This window comes from Vanacampus margaritifer, chromosome 14, assembly GCF_051991255.1.
Source record: "Vanacampus margaritifer isolate UIUO_Vmar chromosome 14, RoL_Vmar_1.0, whole genome shotgun sequence".
Lineage (NCBI taxonomy): Eukaryota > Metazoa > Chordata > Actinopteri > Syngnathiformes > Syngnathidae > Vanacampus > Vanacampus margaritifer.
The window spans coordinates 8,065,681-8,084,571 of record NC_135445.1 but is presented as its reverse complement, the minus strand read 5'-3'; the positions used below and the strand labels follow the sequence as shown (position 1 = coordinate 8,084,571).

General features: G+C 38.3%; 1 protein-coding gene across 1 annotated transcript in view; it reads right to left on the bottom strand.

The window, feature by feature from the left end:
- Positions 1-18,891, bottom strand: part of epha5 (EPH receptor A5) — an 80,536-nt gene that overhangs the window by 35,249 nt on the left and 26,396 nt on the right. Inside the window, exons 4-5 of the mRNA XM_077585620.1 lie at positions 5,410-5,565; positions 4,916-5,254 (exon numbers count right to left, since the gene is read on the bottom strand). Of these exons, the coding sequence (XP_077441746.1) occupies positions 4,916-5,254; positions 5,410-5,565 (495 nt within the window). The remainder of the gene's footprint in view (positions 1-4,915; positions 5,255-5,409; positions 5,566-18,891) is intronic.

Below are 18,891 nucleotides of genomic sequence, written 5' to 3'. Positions count from 1 at the left end.
CTTCCAGCCAGAGTCGTGAGGCCGTCAGGAGACCCGAGGAAGGACCAAAGAAAAGAAAGGAAAGTGAAATCCAGCATCAGTGAGTGCTATATGACACAAAGTCTCAAAAGAATACACGGACAGAGCAAGGACAAAAGCAGATGTATGTCCGTCGATCCGGGTCAGTACAGACAGTCCTTCTGAGTCTGTGTATTTTTTACGAGGCTTTTCGTCATAAAGCACTGGCCTAATATGTGGAAGTACGCGCTAAAAGGTGGCATTCGTCAATGACCGTTTTTTTCCCAGCTCTGGTTCTCATGTACGTTTGTAGGAAGAATATTCTCGCATACATTCATAGGAAGAACTTTCTCACTATGCTTTCAGGAAGAATTTCTTGCCAGAGCTGGCCAAAACCGTTGTTACATCAGCCCGTCATTGATGGATGCCCACCTTTTGGCCAGTGCTTCCGCATTTTCGGTGAATTCTTTATGACAGCGAAGTCTCTTAAAAATACACGGACAGAGTACCGACGTAATCAAGTGTACCGTCCGTCGATCCGGGTCAGTACAGACGGTCCTTCTGGAGTCCGTGTAGTTTTACGAGGCTTTTCGTCATAAAGCACTGAAGGGAAAATAACCATGGTTTGATATGTCCTCATGTAATCTCTTATATAAGGATATGTTGTTGTCCTGAACTGTTGTACGAATCCAGGTGCCCAACAATTTGTAAATAAAGGGCGGAATCAGCCTGGGAGTGAATGCCTTGTTTATACTACAGTCTTCCGTGCGTCGCAAACATGTTTTCGAGAGTGCCTGGGAGAGGGCTTGGCTAGCCCGGTTTCTCACGCTCACAACTTTTTGTTAACGAATAAAAGACGGAGCGGCACACGGTCCGGGCAGAGTCAGCTGTGGAATACGTACGATTGCCCAGCCGTTTTGCAGCTCGTTCTACCCGGACCGTCGGCTCTCCGGTCTAGTGTCAAGGTAAGCGCTGATGATGATCATATTATGCTGCTTAGCGTTGAAGTGTGTTGATTGCTGTTTGCGGGGAATAAAAGGCACAATTATTCTAGCACAGTATATCAGTCTGTATTCATTGTTGCCGCCGATCACTCACAATCCTGCATAAAAATATAAAAGTGAAGTAGTGTTTTCCACAAAACAAGCACTGGCCGAATATGCAGAAACACTTGCTGAAAGGTGGCATCCATCAATGACTTATGCCAAGAACAATTCATATTTTGTTGTATTATATACGCATATATCAAATTGAAATAAATCTAAATCAGCAATTGGAGTCCGTGTAGCTCAATCAGTGAAGACTTCTCTGGGGATTTCTGGGTTGAGTAGGGATCTGCATTTTTTCAAATTTTCTTGATCAATTATGGGGAAGTAACGGAGTACTGTAAATGCATTCGGATGACAAGAAAGCAGCGCAAAGTATAGCAAGACATTAAGCGTGCTTGTTCAAGTTTCCCTAATCTACATGCCGCTTCCGTGCTTTGGAACGTCGCCTCTCCTGAGTCCCACCTGCCCTTCACCACCGGTAGCCTCTTCTGCACAAGTACCGGCACTTTATTATTCAGCAGGGCTTTACAGGGACACTGCGAAACCACCGATTTATCTGACCCCTTATCAAGTATGACACTTCCTACACTTCACACTGCAGGTCTACTCTTCTTCTGCCTGTCAGCTCTTCGAATGGCCTTCTCTCTCTGCCCATTTCTTGGTGGCTCACACATATGCGTGTCACAGATCCTCGCAGAGTTGATCACAGCCATCGTTGAGCGATTACAGGCAAGTGGTTCTTGTAGGTGCAGCTATGAACAAAATGGGCTCGGCATTTTTTAAGGTGCATCAGAAAATAGGATTGAAACAACGCCGCTCGGCTCGGCGGAGGAAACATTCGTTAGAGTGGAGAAAGAAAGCCCGAGTGGAATGATGGCTGTTGTGAGACAACATCTGGTAAAGGTGGCAGCTGCTTTCAGCTCTGGTAAATAACAACGCTGTCAGCTTTAATCAAGCAACTGAACACACCAATCAGGAAATTAACATTGTATTGAACTGCTGTGAGTACATTTTTGTGTCCTTTGAGGGTATACTAATATCTTTTCTCATTGACTATACACAACCTGCTGTCACTAAATAACAGTATACCTTTTGAGTAATCTTGTCCATCTGCTGTATGCCGTAATGGAATTATCGCTGTGTTTTGTGTTTCTGTGTGTGAATTAGTAACTTTTAATAATTTAACAGAATGGACGACAAATTCTACACAATGTCTTGGTAAAAGGGAGCATATAACTTTATAGTGAAACTAAGGGCTACTTAACCCAAATGGATTAACAAGTTATGATATCTATTGAAGACGGTCTTCTACCCAGATTTAGTCATAACTGTTTTAATTTACTTATTACCTCAATAGACCATTTGTCTGTGGTTGAAGTCAATGTGTTAGTATGATTTCTTTGTAAATCTTATCTTATGCTGGCTGTCGGTTTGTCTGGGGGGCCTCCTCTATTTCCACAACAATAAACCATTTGTCTGTGGTCGAAGTCAATGTGTATTGAATGATGTCTGTAAAAGTTTTATCTCATGTCTGGTGAACTCCGGGTGGGCTGGGGGTTTGGGGGTTTTGTGGTACCGGCCTTCAAGATAGTATAAGAATGTTGTGAGTCCGCTGTAACTTCACACTAGTGAGAGGCTGCCATTTTCTGGAAACTCACTTGTGCCCGGAATATTCTGTAGAAATGAAAGCTTCGAAGTGACTGTTCATCGATCTCCAGCCTGCATTCGGATAACCAACATTCTCACTACCCGAAAAGAAAATTAACACACGGAGGAAAAGATTCTTTCCTTCAACACTATCTAAGCATTTTGGCAATTCGGGGTGAAATGAGTCTTGAGTAAGGATTTTTTTCTACGCCGTCAGAAAGACATGTCAAGGAAGCTGCAACATTCATAGCAGAAAAAACGCAAAAGTTAACTTCGAAGTTAGCCTTTGTTGTGCATGGTCGCGTGACAGCTAGCTTGACTTCATATTCATATTCAGTCGCAAAATTAAGGACGCTAAGAAGCCGCTATTTAATTATGCCGTCGTTGTATGATACAGCAAAAATCTGCGGCGTTAGCGGCTAGCAGCTAGTTGCTAGCAGCAAGTGCTCGACAAGCTACTTTTAAAGTAGTCCGACGGCTGTGGCTTTGCTATTTTTCTGTCTTTCTTATTTTCAATGATGTGGACATAGGCTACTTTGTCATTTACGCTCTATGTTTAAAGGAAGACGATGTGCCCTTAAATTGCACTTTGAGGTTATCCTGCCTTATTTGAAGATATGTTCGCGAAATCGATATTTTACATTTTGAGTTTTTTTAATAGGCATAAAATAAAAGGATTAAATTCAATTAAAACGACTAGCCACGATACTCAGCGGATCTTACTCACCAGTTGTTACTTGTCTTCAACACATGAAGTAAATGAAAAAGTTTCATTTAACCAGTGTTGATTGCATCCATTGTCAGGGAGCAGAAAACTTGCCTGTCATATGTAATCTAACGCAATCCCTAATCTCCAATTGGCTAACTCTAATCCCGCTACAACTCCGATGAACTCAAAGCGAGCTCTGCGGTCCGGTGTAATCCACTCAGACTGCTGACAGTCACAGTGACAGCAGGGTTAGAGGTCTGTCGCTTCTCTTGACTGTCAGACAACCATCTGTCTCTTCCTTCCCTGACCGAGTGACCGTCTCTGTCATCCACACTCGTCCGTCCGCCGCTATTACAACTTCCTCCTATTCCACAACAGCATGCAAACCATCTGTCAATAAACTGGATCACGAAGCTTCTTTAAAAGTCTTCTTTTGCAATTTACCCCCCTTAAATGGAAGCATTGCAGAGAACACAGACATTCTATTCTGCTCGTTCCATCATCCCGTGAGCTTGCCATTTCATTACCAACAAATAAATCTAAACTACGCGAGCACAATTTGCTTGTTAACGAAGAAAAAAAATGGGTTTACCAAGCAGATGCTAAAATTCCATTTGAAGAAAAGCCAAGAAAGCTCTTCAAATTTACAATTAGGATGAGGTCCATTGTCTCAATGTATTCTCCTTTATGGTCTACTATGGCATTGTTGTTGCAAACATTAAGATATTGTCAAAAATTCGATGCAAAATATAAATATATAATATCCTGCTCCCATACACGGCCTTTTATACACAGATAGTAATAAATATGGAGCTGTGTTTTCAAGAGTTGTGGCAGTTTTCTTTCAAATATAAAAATGAAGAAACTTCCACTGAGACTCAAGGCGTGAGTAAAAGTAAACACGGTAACAGACTTGCTTAGTTATACAGTGATATCATGATCATCTGGTGTTTACAAAATACTCATACCAGGAGTTCAAAACAGTCCCAGTGGATACGCAGAGATTCAAAAAGGACTTTGTGAACTAGACTAAGTGCAATTTCCGGAGATATTACGTGGGAATGCTGAAAGATGAATGCTAATAGCTGATGCTATTAGCTGATGCTAATGCTAATAGGTTACTGAACAATGCACTTTACCAACTGTGCCACCGAGCGGTATCAGACACCTGGTAATGACGGCAAGTTATATGTATGGAAGCGGGCGTGGGAAGTGATGCTTAGAAAAAGTTCAATGTTTGTCCACTTGAAAATGAATGCGGAAAAGTTGATACTTAACGTTAAATTGTGCAAAAACTGTAAGTTATGAAAAATCTGACATAACTCATAAATCAGAAGTATTATGTGGGAGTTCTTACACGGCAAATATGTGTGGAGAATAAAAATCACAATAAATGCTTCAGCATTCCCGCAACAACTATGCAATTAACTAATTCACTGCCATTGACGGCTATAGACGTCAAACGATCGATTTTTACTGGGCTGGCAGTGAATGAGTTAAAAGGAGTACGTACCAGCCTGATTGGTGGTCACATTGAGTGACACATACTGCTTGGTGCGGTCTTTGGCCAGCTCTGACACACCGTTAATGGCCTCCAGCAGGAAACTGTAGTTGGTGTGCGACTGCAGGTCTGCCACCATCACCGAGGTGTTGGACAGGCCCACCTGACGTGGCAGAAAGCGAACGTTGGGACCGCACTCTTCCATGCCCCTTCCGTCTGGCAAGACTTGTCTGCAAAGGACGTTGTAACGGATGTCCTTCCTGCCACCGGACTCCATGGGGACAGACCACTCCAGGAAAACGCTGGTCTCGTTGACGTTAGAGATGGCGTTGCGGGGCGCTGACGGTGCCCCTGAGAGTACAAGAAACAGCGAGGCCACTTCATTAGGAACATCCACACAATGTAACGAGGTGTATAAAAATTGGCCGTACAAAAGAAAAACCTTGTATTTTTAATACTGTAAATAAAGCTTTCTGGCGGTGTTTGAATTTGAAGTTGAATCTCACGTGTGCAGGCCATATTGGGAGGATCAGAGTCAATCTTGTAATATCCTTCTTCACAGCTGCATATAGTTGCTCCAGTGTGCCGAGCCACACTGTGGGGTGGACATTTACTGCAGAGCAGAGACTCCAGCAGCGAGCGGTAAAACCCCACTTTGCAAGCTGAAAGACAGGAAGAGAGAGTGAGCGGATGCCGCGGGGGGTGTTTAAAAGCGGGGTAAAAAGATGAGATGATAGCAGCAGATGTACAGTACGGAGAGAAAAGGGAGTCATAGAGGTTAAATGAAGTGCGAGAAGAAGAGAAAGCAGGACAGTGCGGTTAGTTGCTTTGACAGGAAAAGAGGTCAACGTGGCAATCACACTTTCCCAGAGAGTTTTGATGTTACCAGTAGAGCTATAAAGGAGAAATAAAACCATTTGTTACCTTGTTTTTTGTTCTATGGTTTTGTCAGTATCCCTCAAGGGGTTACTGTGATCGCCTCATGTACAGTATATTCCCCATCGATATGCATCTCAAAGTAGCACTAAGAAACTTTTCAACCTTAATAAAATATTTTCATAACTCTTCTGATGAAACATCGACTTAAAACCAGTTGAATGGTACCTTTGCCATTGCCGGATTGGGTCTGTATCATTTTTACTAAGCAACTTTGAGGAGGATGGTAGGAAAAAAAAAAACATATATATACACAAATGTGCTGACTGCTTTATGGTATACGTCAGGATCAACATTGGCCCGGATTTCACTTACTGGAGTGAGCTAAAAAAAAAAAAAAAAAAAAATGCACTGCGCTTGTCCTAATAGGAAATGTGGTCTTCCTTCAGACATAGAAACACCGCTTTTGTCCATATGGCGCCGCCATAATCGACGTAAACTGAAAGTTCTTTAGTGTTACTTTAAGGAAGTGTTCCATTAGTTTTGCTTCAACCCAGGGGCAGCGGATACAATGAAAACAGCAGAGGCCCCAGAATTGAACCCTGTGGAACAACATACGTTTCACCATATATTCGATTGAACCCAGGTTAAGAACCACAAAGTATAATTTGGGGACTTTCATTTTTTTCTTTTCAACCATACTTTTAGCAAGTGGTTTTGCACACTATATCGATTGTGCTTTGGGCTGTGAGCTGTCAGAACGTGGCTGTCAAACAACTTGAATGCATTATGTACAGACACCGATGGACGATTCAAACGACTGCCGCTGCTGCCGCTCAGCCTGTCACTCTCCAGCTCACTGATTTGTCACCACCAGCAGCAGCAAAAGCTGATTAAGAATTTTTGCTCTTACATGTGCTATACACAACATCTCAGATGGGCGACATCGCACAACAGAATGCAAGAAACAGATGTAATCTCCCCAACACAAACACACATTCGGGTGTAAGGGTGGCTTGACACACACAGAATGTTAACACGCAAGAATGCATCAACAACTTCTGTCCCCGCAGCTATCCAGTCACTGACTTATCGCTGCAACATCCTCTCCCTTGTGTTGCCGTTGCTCCCAGACAGATACAAATAGACACGTGTGATAATGGAGCTTCCACAGGGGAGCCTCGTCCTCTTAAGTCTATGTGCTTGATCGCTCCTTTGTTTCTCTTTTGTGGACCATTCAGGCCGCAACTGTGATTAATAACTACATTAAGCGTAGATAAAACCAGAGAGGTAAGGAAGGGAGGAAATTAGGGGAGGATAGAAAAGCGGGACAAAAGAGATGTGGAAGATTTGTGTGCGTCTCAGGCAGCAGTGAGTCACCTTGATGGAACCTTGGCCAGTTGTCATGGAACGTTAGGCCTGAAAAATTCTTTCTCTGACCTTGCTGTCTTGACAGGCAAACCCCCCACACACACATACGGACAAACACAAATCCATTTGGCGTATAAGATGCCGCACATAGTCTACCGATGAATGTGAGCGTAAAGTTCCTGTAAAGTGAAAATAAACATGCTTTAAGCGATGCTAAATTTGCTAAGATATAAAATGAGCCGTCAAGAAAATAAAAAATTAGGCTACTTCTCTTCATGCTGAAACTCTGTGGGCATCTCCGCTAAGTGTGCTGAAACCACACACTACTACTACACAACTATCAATCAAATACCACACATTTTTCTTACGTCAGCACATTCCTAGGTGTTTGAACTGACAAAATATCTCCACTTTAAGCCTCCCGTAACTGTAATAATCTCACTGGGACATTGCGGGACTAATCTACAACACAATGAGAGGTGCTAGCCACCAGCTAGCTTGCAAGCTAACTCGGGCTCCTCCTTGCTAGCAGACACAAAGCTACATACTTAGCTCGCGCTAGTCATATAGCCATATAGTATACGGTACGTTTCAACATATTAAAGTAACTTAGAAAACACTTTGTCATTTAAGTAACAATGAGCTAGATGTTTTAGAGTTGGCTTTTTTGTTTGTTTTTATGACAGCACGGTGGGGTAGTGGTGAGCACGCCTGCCTTACCTTACCGTTCTGAGGTTTGAATTGTTGGTTAGGCTGTTTGCTAGGTTAATTGAAGGCTACATTCTTCATAGGCGGGAATGGCCGTTTGTTTATTTAAGTGCCCTGTGATTAGATTGGCTCGCAGCCCAGTGCATACCTCACCTCTTGCCCAAAGTCAGCTGGGATGAGCTGCAGTTAACCCGCGCCCCTACCGTGGATGAGCTGTATGGAAAACAGATGGGCATTGTTTTTACTAATTAGTCATTTAATTTATCTGTTAAATTTAGAGGCTTGTGTGGAATTGATTGTATATTAACCATGTCATTTGTTTTGTGCTAGAAGTGAAACCAAAGAGTAGCCTGCTAACTAGCAAATTGAGAGAAAAACACAGACATTATGGTGATCAATATTATTTTATTTGTGTTATTTTAGATACATTATTTTTCCTAACATTTAAGTGATAATGGGCAGTTTCCCCTCCCACTAAAATCACATCCATAAAAAAATAAGAGTTTACGGCATTCTCAGTGAAGGAGGAAGCAGCATTCTAAGAAAACTCTTTTGTTAACGGTTAACAACCTTGCCGGTGGTCATCACTGTCTACGCTCGACTGAGGACCGGGAGTTTCGGTCCAAACCATTGAGCTGCTAAACTGCTTTCCGAGACTTTATGAATGCCACAATAAAGTTCTATTTCATTCTGTGTGCATAACCCAGTTTGTGGGAGAGACAATTGGACACCTGATCTGTTCTTTATAAACACCCACAGACCAAACCAGACTCCCCCCCCGTGTACACACACAAAATTTATCACCACCATCATCTCCGGTAGCTCCCCTTGACTTCAACCTCTAACTCCCCCACACACACATTACAAAGGAGTAACTGTTCATTTGTAGTATATATATATATATATATATATATATATATATATATATATATATATATATATATATATATATATATATATATATATATATATATATATATATATATATATATATCGGAAATTTGTCTATACATGCCTCAAGTATTTGGTAGTAGTAGTTTGAAGGTTTAGGGTAATAATGTCAGTTAAACTATAAGTACTAAAGTACTCAATTGGAAATGTATATCCAGAAAAAAATAAAAATAAAAATAAAGGAAATGTATATCCAGCAATGTTACAAATGATGAGAGGAGAGACACAAAAGCGGTAAAAAGAAGAAGAAAAAAACACACACACACCTGCACGCTATTTTAATGAAAGTCAGAAGGCCAAATCTCATAGGAACCAACATTATTGATGTTGAGGTATTAATTACGTGTTGCTCATTTCCATTTATGTTAAATTCATCACACATGCGCGACATGAAAAGTGAACACTGATCATGAGTGGAAATTAACTTACAAGCAGGATTTGTCAAACGTGGCAGGACGTAACGTCATGCGTGGTTTTGGACTACTATGACATAATCCTTTATCATGATATCATGATTTTTACATACTTAATCCAATGGGTGTTGTCATAAATTCCAACATACACATTCTGACGTGTTTTCTGCGGCGATACTATTTATGGTCACGGCTGGTTGACTGAAACGCATCCCGCGTGCGCGTGCCCTTGGCCAAGCTGTCTTTTTGATGCCACACAGCTTTTAATGCACAGAACAAAGGCTAATAGGTAATTAATATGCAATCCACGCTAATGCGTCATTTGTGTGTATATGTGTGTGCCTAATACGTAATTAATATGCATCACACAAACCACAATCCCAGGCAATTAAGCATCCGGTGGTGTCCTATGACGGCTCTTAACGAGCATCCTCTTCACTTGAAGATGTCACTTAAAATATGTTGATTCATACTGCAAGATCTTTTTTTTTTTTTTTTTTTTTTTTTTTTTAGATGGGACTAGGAGGTGTTTCTAATGTTTTGGTGGGATTATTTGGCAATATCTAAGGGGCAAAACGTAGATTTTTTTTTCCCTTCTCACGGTTGTATTTGAACTTGGATTGTGGACATATTGACGCCATTTTTTTATTTTATTTTTATTTTTTTTAGATGGGACTAGGAGGTGTTTCTAATGTTTTGGTGGGATTATTTTGCAACATATAAACGGCAAAACGTAGATTTTTTTTTTTTCCTTCTCACGGTTGTATTTGAACTTGGATTGTGGACATATTGACGCCATTTTTTTTATTTTTTATTTTTTTTTATTTTTTTTTTTTTAGATCGGACTAGGAGGTGTTTCTAATGTTTAGGTGGGATTATTTGGCAACATATAAAGGGCAAAACATACTTTTTTTTTTCCTTCTCACGGTTGTATTTGAACTTGGATTGTGGACATATTGACGCCAAAGTAAACTTGGACACAAATTTGGTTAGGTTGAACCCTAATACAACACTAGTGCGTTTCCAGATAGGATTGTGGACCAAAAAAACGCATTAGGAAACAAAGTAAATATCCTCTTCCTGTATTTGTCCCACAGCGAGATACTAAGCAACACAAACAAAGAATACATGAACATATTTAAATGTTTGTGTGCGTGCGCGCGTATGGGCATGTATCAGGATTCCATAGCCGTGTGTATTGTTGTTCATCCACTGTTTGTGTACATTCCCAGTCTACGTGCCAGTGTGCGTTCGTATTTGTGAATAAGATTGTGTGAACACAAACAATGCCAGATGATAATGCAGCAATATACAATCGAGTCAATCGGGCTTTCCTGTCATGCAGGACAATGGTCCTCTCTGTCATAAAACAATCAGTCCACCAGCACAAAACTAAAAAGGCCAAGCAAAAAGGTCACAATAGCTTCTGAACCTGAACCAATTTAGTGCACCAATGAAGAAGATTGGACATTAGCAATACATCACCACCATAAATAAGTAACTACTGGCTGGCTAAATACCAAGACAAAATATATCTAACAAATATAGATAACATTGGATTAAATATTTATGCAAACTAGCTAGCTAGTAAGCTAGTTATGTATGTAGCTAGGCGGCTAGGTAGGGAGGTAACTAGCTAGCTAAAAAAAATTCGGCCTTGAGAAATTAAATGATACTCAGAAGTTTACTCAAAGATGCCATACATGACATCGTAATTATTTATTTAACTTATGCCTCTTCTGGGTAGAAAATAAAGCAAAAAACATAAACTAGTCTTACTTGACCAATGTATAAATAATGACATAACGTTCTAAGCCCAACTTTATTTGCTCCCGCGATCCTCTTTTTTTTTTATTTAACTCCTTCAAACCCAAAACGTATAAATATGTTTTTTTAATACTTTGTTCTGCACTTCCTATGTTTTTTTTTTTTACGCTAGAGCATACAGAAGGCTTTGAGACAGCTTCTGACATGAACAGGTCGCTGAATGCAATGATAATTATTACAAAAAGCGGCCAGCAGGTGGCAGCAGAGTATAAGAGATCAGCCAGGGCCATGTTGCAACAAGCTTTTTTTCCCACTATTTTCAACAGGTTTGTGAATAATGATGAAACTTAGCTATGTTCTCATGCTGCAAAATGGAAACAGATACAAATATACTCTTTTCTTGGTGAAGAGACTTTATTTTAGTAGGTTCCATGTTTTTTTTTTATAGCAATAGAACAGAATATTCTGTGGACCTTAAAAAACCTGTCAAACTCCACTAAAACAGCTGGGAGCGAAGGGGGTTGCTTCAGTGAAAATAGATGGTAGTGAATGAGTTAATGGGGGTTTGAGGGTGTGATTCGAACCCGCACACGACCACAACTCTGGTTTGTGAGCACAGGGCATTACCACTGAGCTAAAATTCTGGGCTTCTGACACAGCTTATGACCTTATTTGAGGAAGTGAGGTACATAAAAAGATGACCTACGGTAAGACAAAAAAAAAAAAAATCCTCTCACACTTGTGAGCAGTCGGCCTCATATTTGTCCTGAAATGAAAATCGGACATTTTTATGAATTTATAAACCCCCACTCCAGAAAGTGGATGTCTGGGCAAAAAAAGACGTTTGGTCACCCTAGCAAGCTAGTTAGCTAGATAACTAGCTAGCTAGTAAGGGAAAGGGGGGGGGGGGGGGGTAAAAATGTCTCACAAAGGACCACCAACTGCAAGGCAGAAATGAGGTGAACTAGGGTCAGGACCTCATTGGTATCACAGTACTCTAGAGAAATCCTCTCACAGAGAACAAAACATGCGAACATCGTCACCTCAGCACCTCACATGTGGACCGTTCACAATAAACAATCTGCATATAAAGCAACGCATGTGTCTGTGTGCGCTCCGTGTGTGCAGCTGGAACTCATTAACATTACATGCACGGCGTCGCTGATATATTACGCACTCCGACTCAGGACACAAAGAGATAATGAGGAAGCTGTTATGGATGTATTTTTTCCCTCCAAAACAAATGTGATATTAGGAGGCTATTGTAAAGCAAAACAACAAAATGCATGAGAAAAGGCGCACGTGAGGTGACGTTTTACACCGAAACAGCTGTCAACGTATTAAAAAATGATGAAGATCATCATCGGGCCAGAATGTCAGTCCAGTTTGTAGAACAATTTGATGAATAGTAGAATCGTTGAGTGCATTGTGAATGCATTAGCAAACTCAGCAGAGCACCGACGTTGGCCAAGCCTGAACCATCACAATTTGGATGAGTACCAAATTGAAAACTTTCATAGATACACACCTGCTGCCTAAATGATGTCATTAAAATTCATGCATGAGTCAGAGAAATTAAGCAAACAATTTCCTCCTGTAATGTTTAGAAAATTGAAAACAAAAAAAAAAAGGGTGGAAGTTGGTTTGGCTTACAATTGGATCAGCTATTTTATTTCGAACCACACTTAAATTGAATAGATTAGTTTCAGTTCAACCAAGTTCATAGGTGTCCAAACTATGGCCCGGGGGCCATTTGAGGCCATTTTTAAGCGGCCCACGTCCTGAACTAAAAATGACTTTTGCTGCTAATACCTTTTGTTTTATATGGATTTAGAGCTTTTCTAAATATGCAAAGACACTAGTTGTTGTTTTTTTCAACAAAAATAGCAACAACATTTCTCTTTATAACACAGTGGTGAATAAAGATGACTCTTGTTAACAAAAGTGGGAAAAAATGTTAAAACTAATAGAAATAGTTCAAATGAATTTTTGACGTCTATAGCCGTCAATGGCAATGAATGAGCTAAATCAGGTGGGCTCAAACCGACCCAATTTGTAGGTTGGTGACTGCATGGCTTCACATGTGCAGTAAAACGTGTGCGTGTGTGTGGATGCTAGCAGCAGGGGAGGGTAAACTAGAGGATGCCCTGGTGGGGAAGTTGGTTTACCCAACAAGCACTCAGGAAGCACTTTAGTTGTCATGACAGCATCGCCATGTTTAGATGATGGGATGATAAGGGGGGGAGGGAAGATAGAGGAGGAGAGCGACGGAGAGACTCACAAAACGGGAGCATGCATTGAAAGCAGCCTGTCGGTTTCCAATGGAGCAGGATCTAAAATGATGAACGGCAGCTCTTTTTGCAGCAAATTGACTCAATTCATACTTGAGGAGATGATGGAAAAGGCTTCCATCCGCCCCTTGCAGATTTCTATGCTATCATTCACTGGCCGTCTCTGTTAGTGCCGCCTGATGGCTCGTCCGTTTTTGTTCCAGCTCACTTCTAAGTGTTTTACTCAAAAGGGACATTAGGAAAAGGGGAACTGAAGCTTCGGGCAACATGGTGGGGGATCCAGGCATTTTCATAACACAACATATTTATATGAGATAGGAAAAATAAAACAAATAAATGGTTTGATATTAAAAATAAAGATAATTATGCGGAAAAACGGAGCTAGGTTTTGTTTGTTTAAACCAAAGGTGGTAAGAAAATTTGGGGAATTTTTTTTAAAAAAAATTTTTTCTTTTCTTTCATAACACAACATATTTATATGAGATAGGAAAAATAAAACAAATAAATGGTTTGATATTAAAAATAAAGATAATTATGCGGAAAAAATGAGCTAGGTTTTGTTTGTTTAAACCAAAGGTGTTAAGAAAATTTGGGGAATTTTTTTTTTCATTTTTTTTCTTTTCTTTCATAACACAACATATTTATATGAGATAGGAAAAATAATACAAAGAAATGGTTTGATATTAAAAATAAAGATAATTATGCAGAAAAACTGAGCTCAGTTATGTTGGTTTAAACCAAAAGGTGGTAAGAAAATTTGGGGAATATTTTGTTTTTAATAATTTAAAAAAAAAAAAAAATTATTTCACAACACAACATATTTATATGAGATAGGAAAAATAATACAAATAAATGGTTTGATATTAAAAATAAAGATAATTATGCGGAAAAACCGAGCTCAGTTTTGTTTGTTTAAACCAAAAGGTGGTAAGAAAATTTGGGGAATATTTTGTTTTTAATATATATATTTTTATTTATTTTCTTTCATAACACAACCTATTTATATGAGATAGGAAAAATAATACAAATAAATGGTTTGATATTAAAAATAAAGATAATTATGCGGAAAAACTGAGCTCAGTTTTGTTTGTTTAAACCAAAGGTGGTAAGAAAATTTGGGGAATATTTTGTTTTTATTTATTTTCTTTCATAACACAACCTATTTATATGAGATAGGAAAAATAAAACAAATAAATGGTTTGATATTAAAAATAACGATAATTATGCGGAAAAACTGAGCTCAATTTTGTTTGTTTAAAGCAAAAGGTGGTAAGAAAATTTGGGGAATATTTTGTTTTTAATAAAAAAATATATATATTAATTTTCTTTAATGTGAACAACTTCATACATGAATCTAGTACAAACATGCAGAAACACCATTTGCCATTCATACAAATAAGACACACCGAAGGTGACATTATAAATCGGATTTGCATAAAATTGGGGGATTATATGCCTTGGCTGAGGTCGCTTCTCTCTGAGGGCATTTCTACTTAATCGTTACCAAAAAGGCTACTCTGAACTGAGAATATAATGGATGGCAGTAAAAAGGCAATGTATTCATGTTAGTAGACTAACCAAACAAATACAGTTTCAAAGAAAGAACGTCAATTTTCTTTTCTACTTAGATTTTTTTCTCCCAAATTTACACCACTTCACATGGCAAATGAATAGGAATTGGACTTTTGATCAGGATCGTTATCAAGCTTCTGCAAAGCTTGCTGATGAGCTGATCGTTAGGAGGGAGACATGGAAAACAGGCTGAATAGGGGCTCTCGGGGACCAAACTTGGCCACCCCTGCGCTAGGAGTATGTTGCTCCCTCTAGTGGTACGGAAAAGAATTACAGAAATAAATGTTCAAAACTTTACAAACTACCTTATGACTCATTCACTGCCAATGACGGCTATAGACGTCAAAAATTCATTTGAACTATTTCTATTCGTTTTCCCCCCACTTTTGTTAACAAGAGTATGAAAACCTAGAAATTTTGTTTTATTGTAGATTTAGAACAGATATAAAATTTGTGATTAATCGTGAGTTAACTAGTGAAGTCATGCGATTAATTAGGATTACAAATTTTAATCGCCTGACGCCCCTAATTTTTTATGTTTTCTTTTGTTAAATGTTTTCTTTTTAATAAATAATAAATAAATAAAAACTAGTGAAGTCATGCGATTAATTACAATTAAAAATTGTAATTGGCTGATGCCCCTAATTTTTAATAATCTTTTCTTCTTAAAAAAAAAAAAAGATTAAGAAAAAGAAATTAACAAAAGTGGAAAAATAAATAAACTAATAGAAATAGTTCGAATAAATTTTTGACGTCTATAGCCGTCAATGGCAGTGAATGATACTGTGACATGAGGACGACAATATCATGGCAGTTTTAATATCACGATATCCCGATATTGCCGTTGTCGTACCATCCCTACTTTCCACAAAGTTTCGTGGAAATTAATGTAGTGTAATCCTGCAGAGTAACAGAAAAAAAAATCATAACTCCCAGAGTTTTGCAGAGATAATGAAGTGATACATACGCAACAAGTAAGATGGATTGAGCCTAGGTTTATTTTATTTATTTATTTATTATTTTAGTACATTCGATGGTTCGATGCTAACTGGCTATCATATCAGGAAATGGATTATAATTTCTCTCAAATGATTAGTTTTTTTACTTAGCATTCAGCTTGTCATCATTCCCACGCAATTTCTTCAGTAATTGCACTTTGACAAGTATGAAATGAAGCAGATGCATATGTATATATCGACCGCAACACCCTTGTCGCCACGACGACAACCACACCATTCCTCGTCGCCGAGGATTGCCAAGAGGGAGACCGAAGAAGGCTTCCTCGAGTACCGATGCCAGCAACGCGGACAGTTTGGTTTGACAAGATGAAGTTTGACGTATGCTGCGGTGACATTTGACAGGCATGCAAACACAGAAGAGCATCGAGGAAAGACCCGCCTCTTGAGCTCAAGTATCGCAAAGGGACATCCAGCCTCACAAATGACACACTTGGACGACATAAATAGAAGCAGCATTCTCCGCGGCACTTTAGCATTCCAGGAATTTCTTTTCATTGATGATACCGAGCGGCGTCCTCATTTTCATTTGTATTCTTTATCCACTGGCATCCCGTTTCATCTTTCCTGCTTACTCTCAACCCCCCCCCCCCCCAACTTCTTTGCGCTCAGTTTCGTTGGCCATCGTCTCAACTTCAAGCGCTTTATCTTTCATCAGGCTGGCATGAATCTGAACGCCACAAAGCTGTCAATCACTGGATTCCACTTTTATTTGCAACATGGCGGCCAACTCTCATACCTTTATTTCCAATAATTCTTGTGTTGGTTTTTAATGCTTTGTCTAAAAAAAAAATATATATATATATATATATATATATAGCAGTATGCCCCTTTTTGACACATAATTGGGTTATTTTTGACCCAGGTCTTTTTTCTTTTTTTTTGTACAAAAAAAAAAAAACAATTTTAACTTAACAATACCTTGATGATCTTCTTCAAACATTTTAAATCAGTTAATGGATCAAAATAACCCATTCTATGATACTTCACTCTAAAAACAGCTGGATCAAAAATAACCCAATTACGGGTCAAAAAGGGACTGACCGCTACTTGAGTCAATTTGTCCCAATTTTTTATTTCATTTTTTGTGTACAAAACAATCAAAATTTTGTGTTGTTTTGTCTGTAAAAAAAACAAAAACAAAAATAAGCAGCCAGCCCCTTTTTGACACACAATTGGGTTATTTTTTTCTTTTTGTTGTTGTTTTTAATAATTTTGGGGGGGTTATTTGTATTATGTGTTAAAAAAAAAAAAAAAGTTGGATTAAATTGACCGAAAGCAGTTGGCCCTATGTTGACACATAATTGGGTTATTTTTGACCCAGGTCTTTTTTTTTTTGTACAAAACTATTTAAAAAAAAATATTATTGTTTTAAACTTAAAAATACCTTGATGATCTTCTTCAAACATTTTAAATCAGTTAATGGATCAAAATAACCCATTCTATGATACTTCACTCTAAAAACAGCTGGATCAAAAATAACCCAATTACGGGTCAAAAAGGGACTGACCGCTACTTGAGTCAATTTTTGTGTACAAAGCAATCAAAATTTGTTGTTGTTTTGTCTGTAAAAAAAACAAAAAAACAAAAACAGCAGTTAGACCCTTTTTGACACACAATTGGGTTATTTTTTCTTTTTGTTGTTGATATTTGTTGTTTTTAATAATTTTTGGTGCGTTATTTGTATTATGTGTTAAAAAAAAAAAAAGTTGGATTAAATTGACCGAAAGCAGTTGGCCCTACTTTGACACATAATTGGGTTATTTTTGACCCAGGTCTTTTTTTTTGTACAAAACTATTAAAAAATATATATATATTTTTTTTAAACTCAACAATACCTTGATGATCTTCTTCAAACATTTTAAATCAGTTAATGGATCAAAATAACCCATTCTATGATACTTCACTCTAAAAACAGCTGGATCAAAAATAACCCAATTACGGGTCAAAAAGGCACTGACCGCTACTTGAGTCAATTTTTGTGTACATAGCAATCAAAATTTTGTGTTGTTTTGTCTGTAAAAAAAAACAAAAACAAAAACAGAAGTTAGCCCCTTTTTGACAGGCAATTTGGTTATTTTTTCTTTTTGTTGTTGTTTTTAATAATTTTTGGGGGGTTATTTGTATTATGTGTTAAAAAAAAAAAAAGTTGGATTAAATTGACCGAAAGCAGTTGGCCCTATTTTGACACATAATTGGGTTATTTTTGACCCAGGTCTTTTCTTTTTTTTTTTTGTACAAAACTATTTAAAAAAAAAGTTTTTATTTTATTTATTTTTTTAACTTAACAATACCTTGATGATCTTCTTCAAACATTTTAAATCAGTTAATGGATCAAAATAACCCATTCTATGATACCTCACTCTAAAAACAGCTGGATCAAAAATAACCCAATTACGGGTCAAAAAGGGACTGACCGCTACTTGAGTCAATTTTTGTGTACAAAGCAATCAAAATTTTGTGTTGTTTTGTCTGTAAAAAAACAAAAAAACAAAAACAGCAGTTAGACCCTTTTTGACACACAATTGGGTTATTTTTTCTTTTTGTTGTTGTTTTTAATAATTTTTGGGGGGTTATTTGTACACATAATTGGGTTATTTTTGACCCAGGTCTTTTTTTCTTCTTTTTTTTCACAAAAAAAAAAATAACTAAGAGAAAATGTTGGATCAAATTGTCAAATTGGTTGGTCCATTTTGACCCATAATTTTTTAAATTTCGGACCCAACTGTTTTTAGAGCGTAAGTACTAAAATTGCACCTATACCCAATTTTCCCAATGGAAAGTCTCAATAGTGAGTATAAAGTGTAAAAAGGCGAGATGAGACTGCAACATAAGTTTCTCTCAAACACATGCTATTGAAGTCCTACTGAAGTTTCTCCCCCTTTCTCCACCTGCTCCCCAAATTCAATTGAATCATGTTTTTACTCTCATATTACATCCAAAATTCATTGCCTGAGTTTGGGAGAGCGAACTCAATCTCCAAGTTCTACCCACGCCTCCCATACTTCATCTCTCTCTTCATC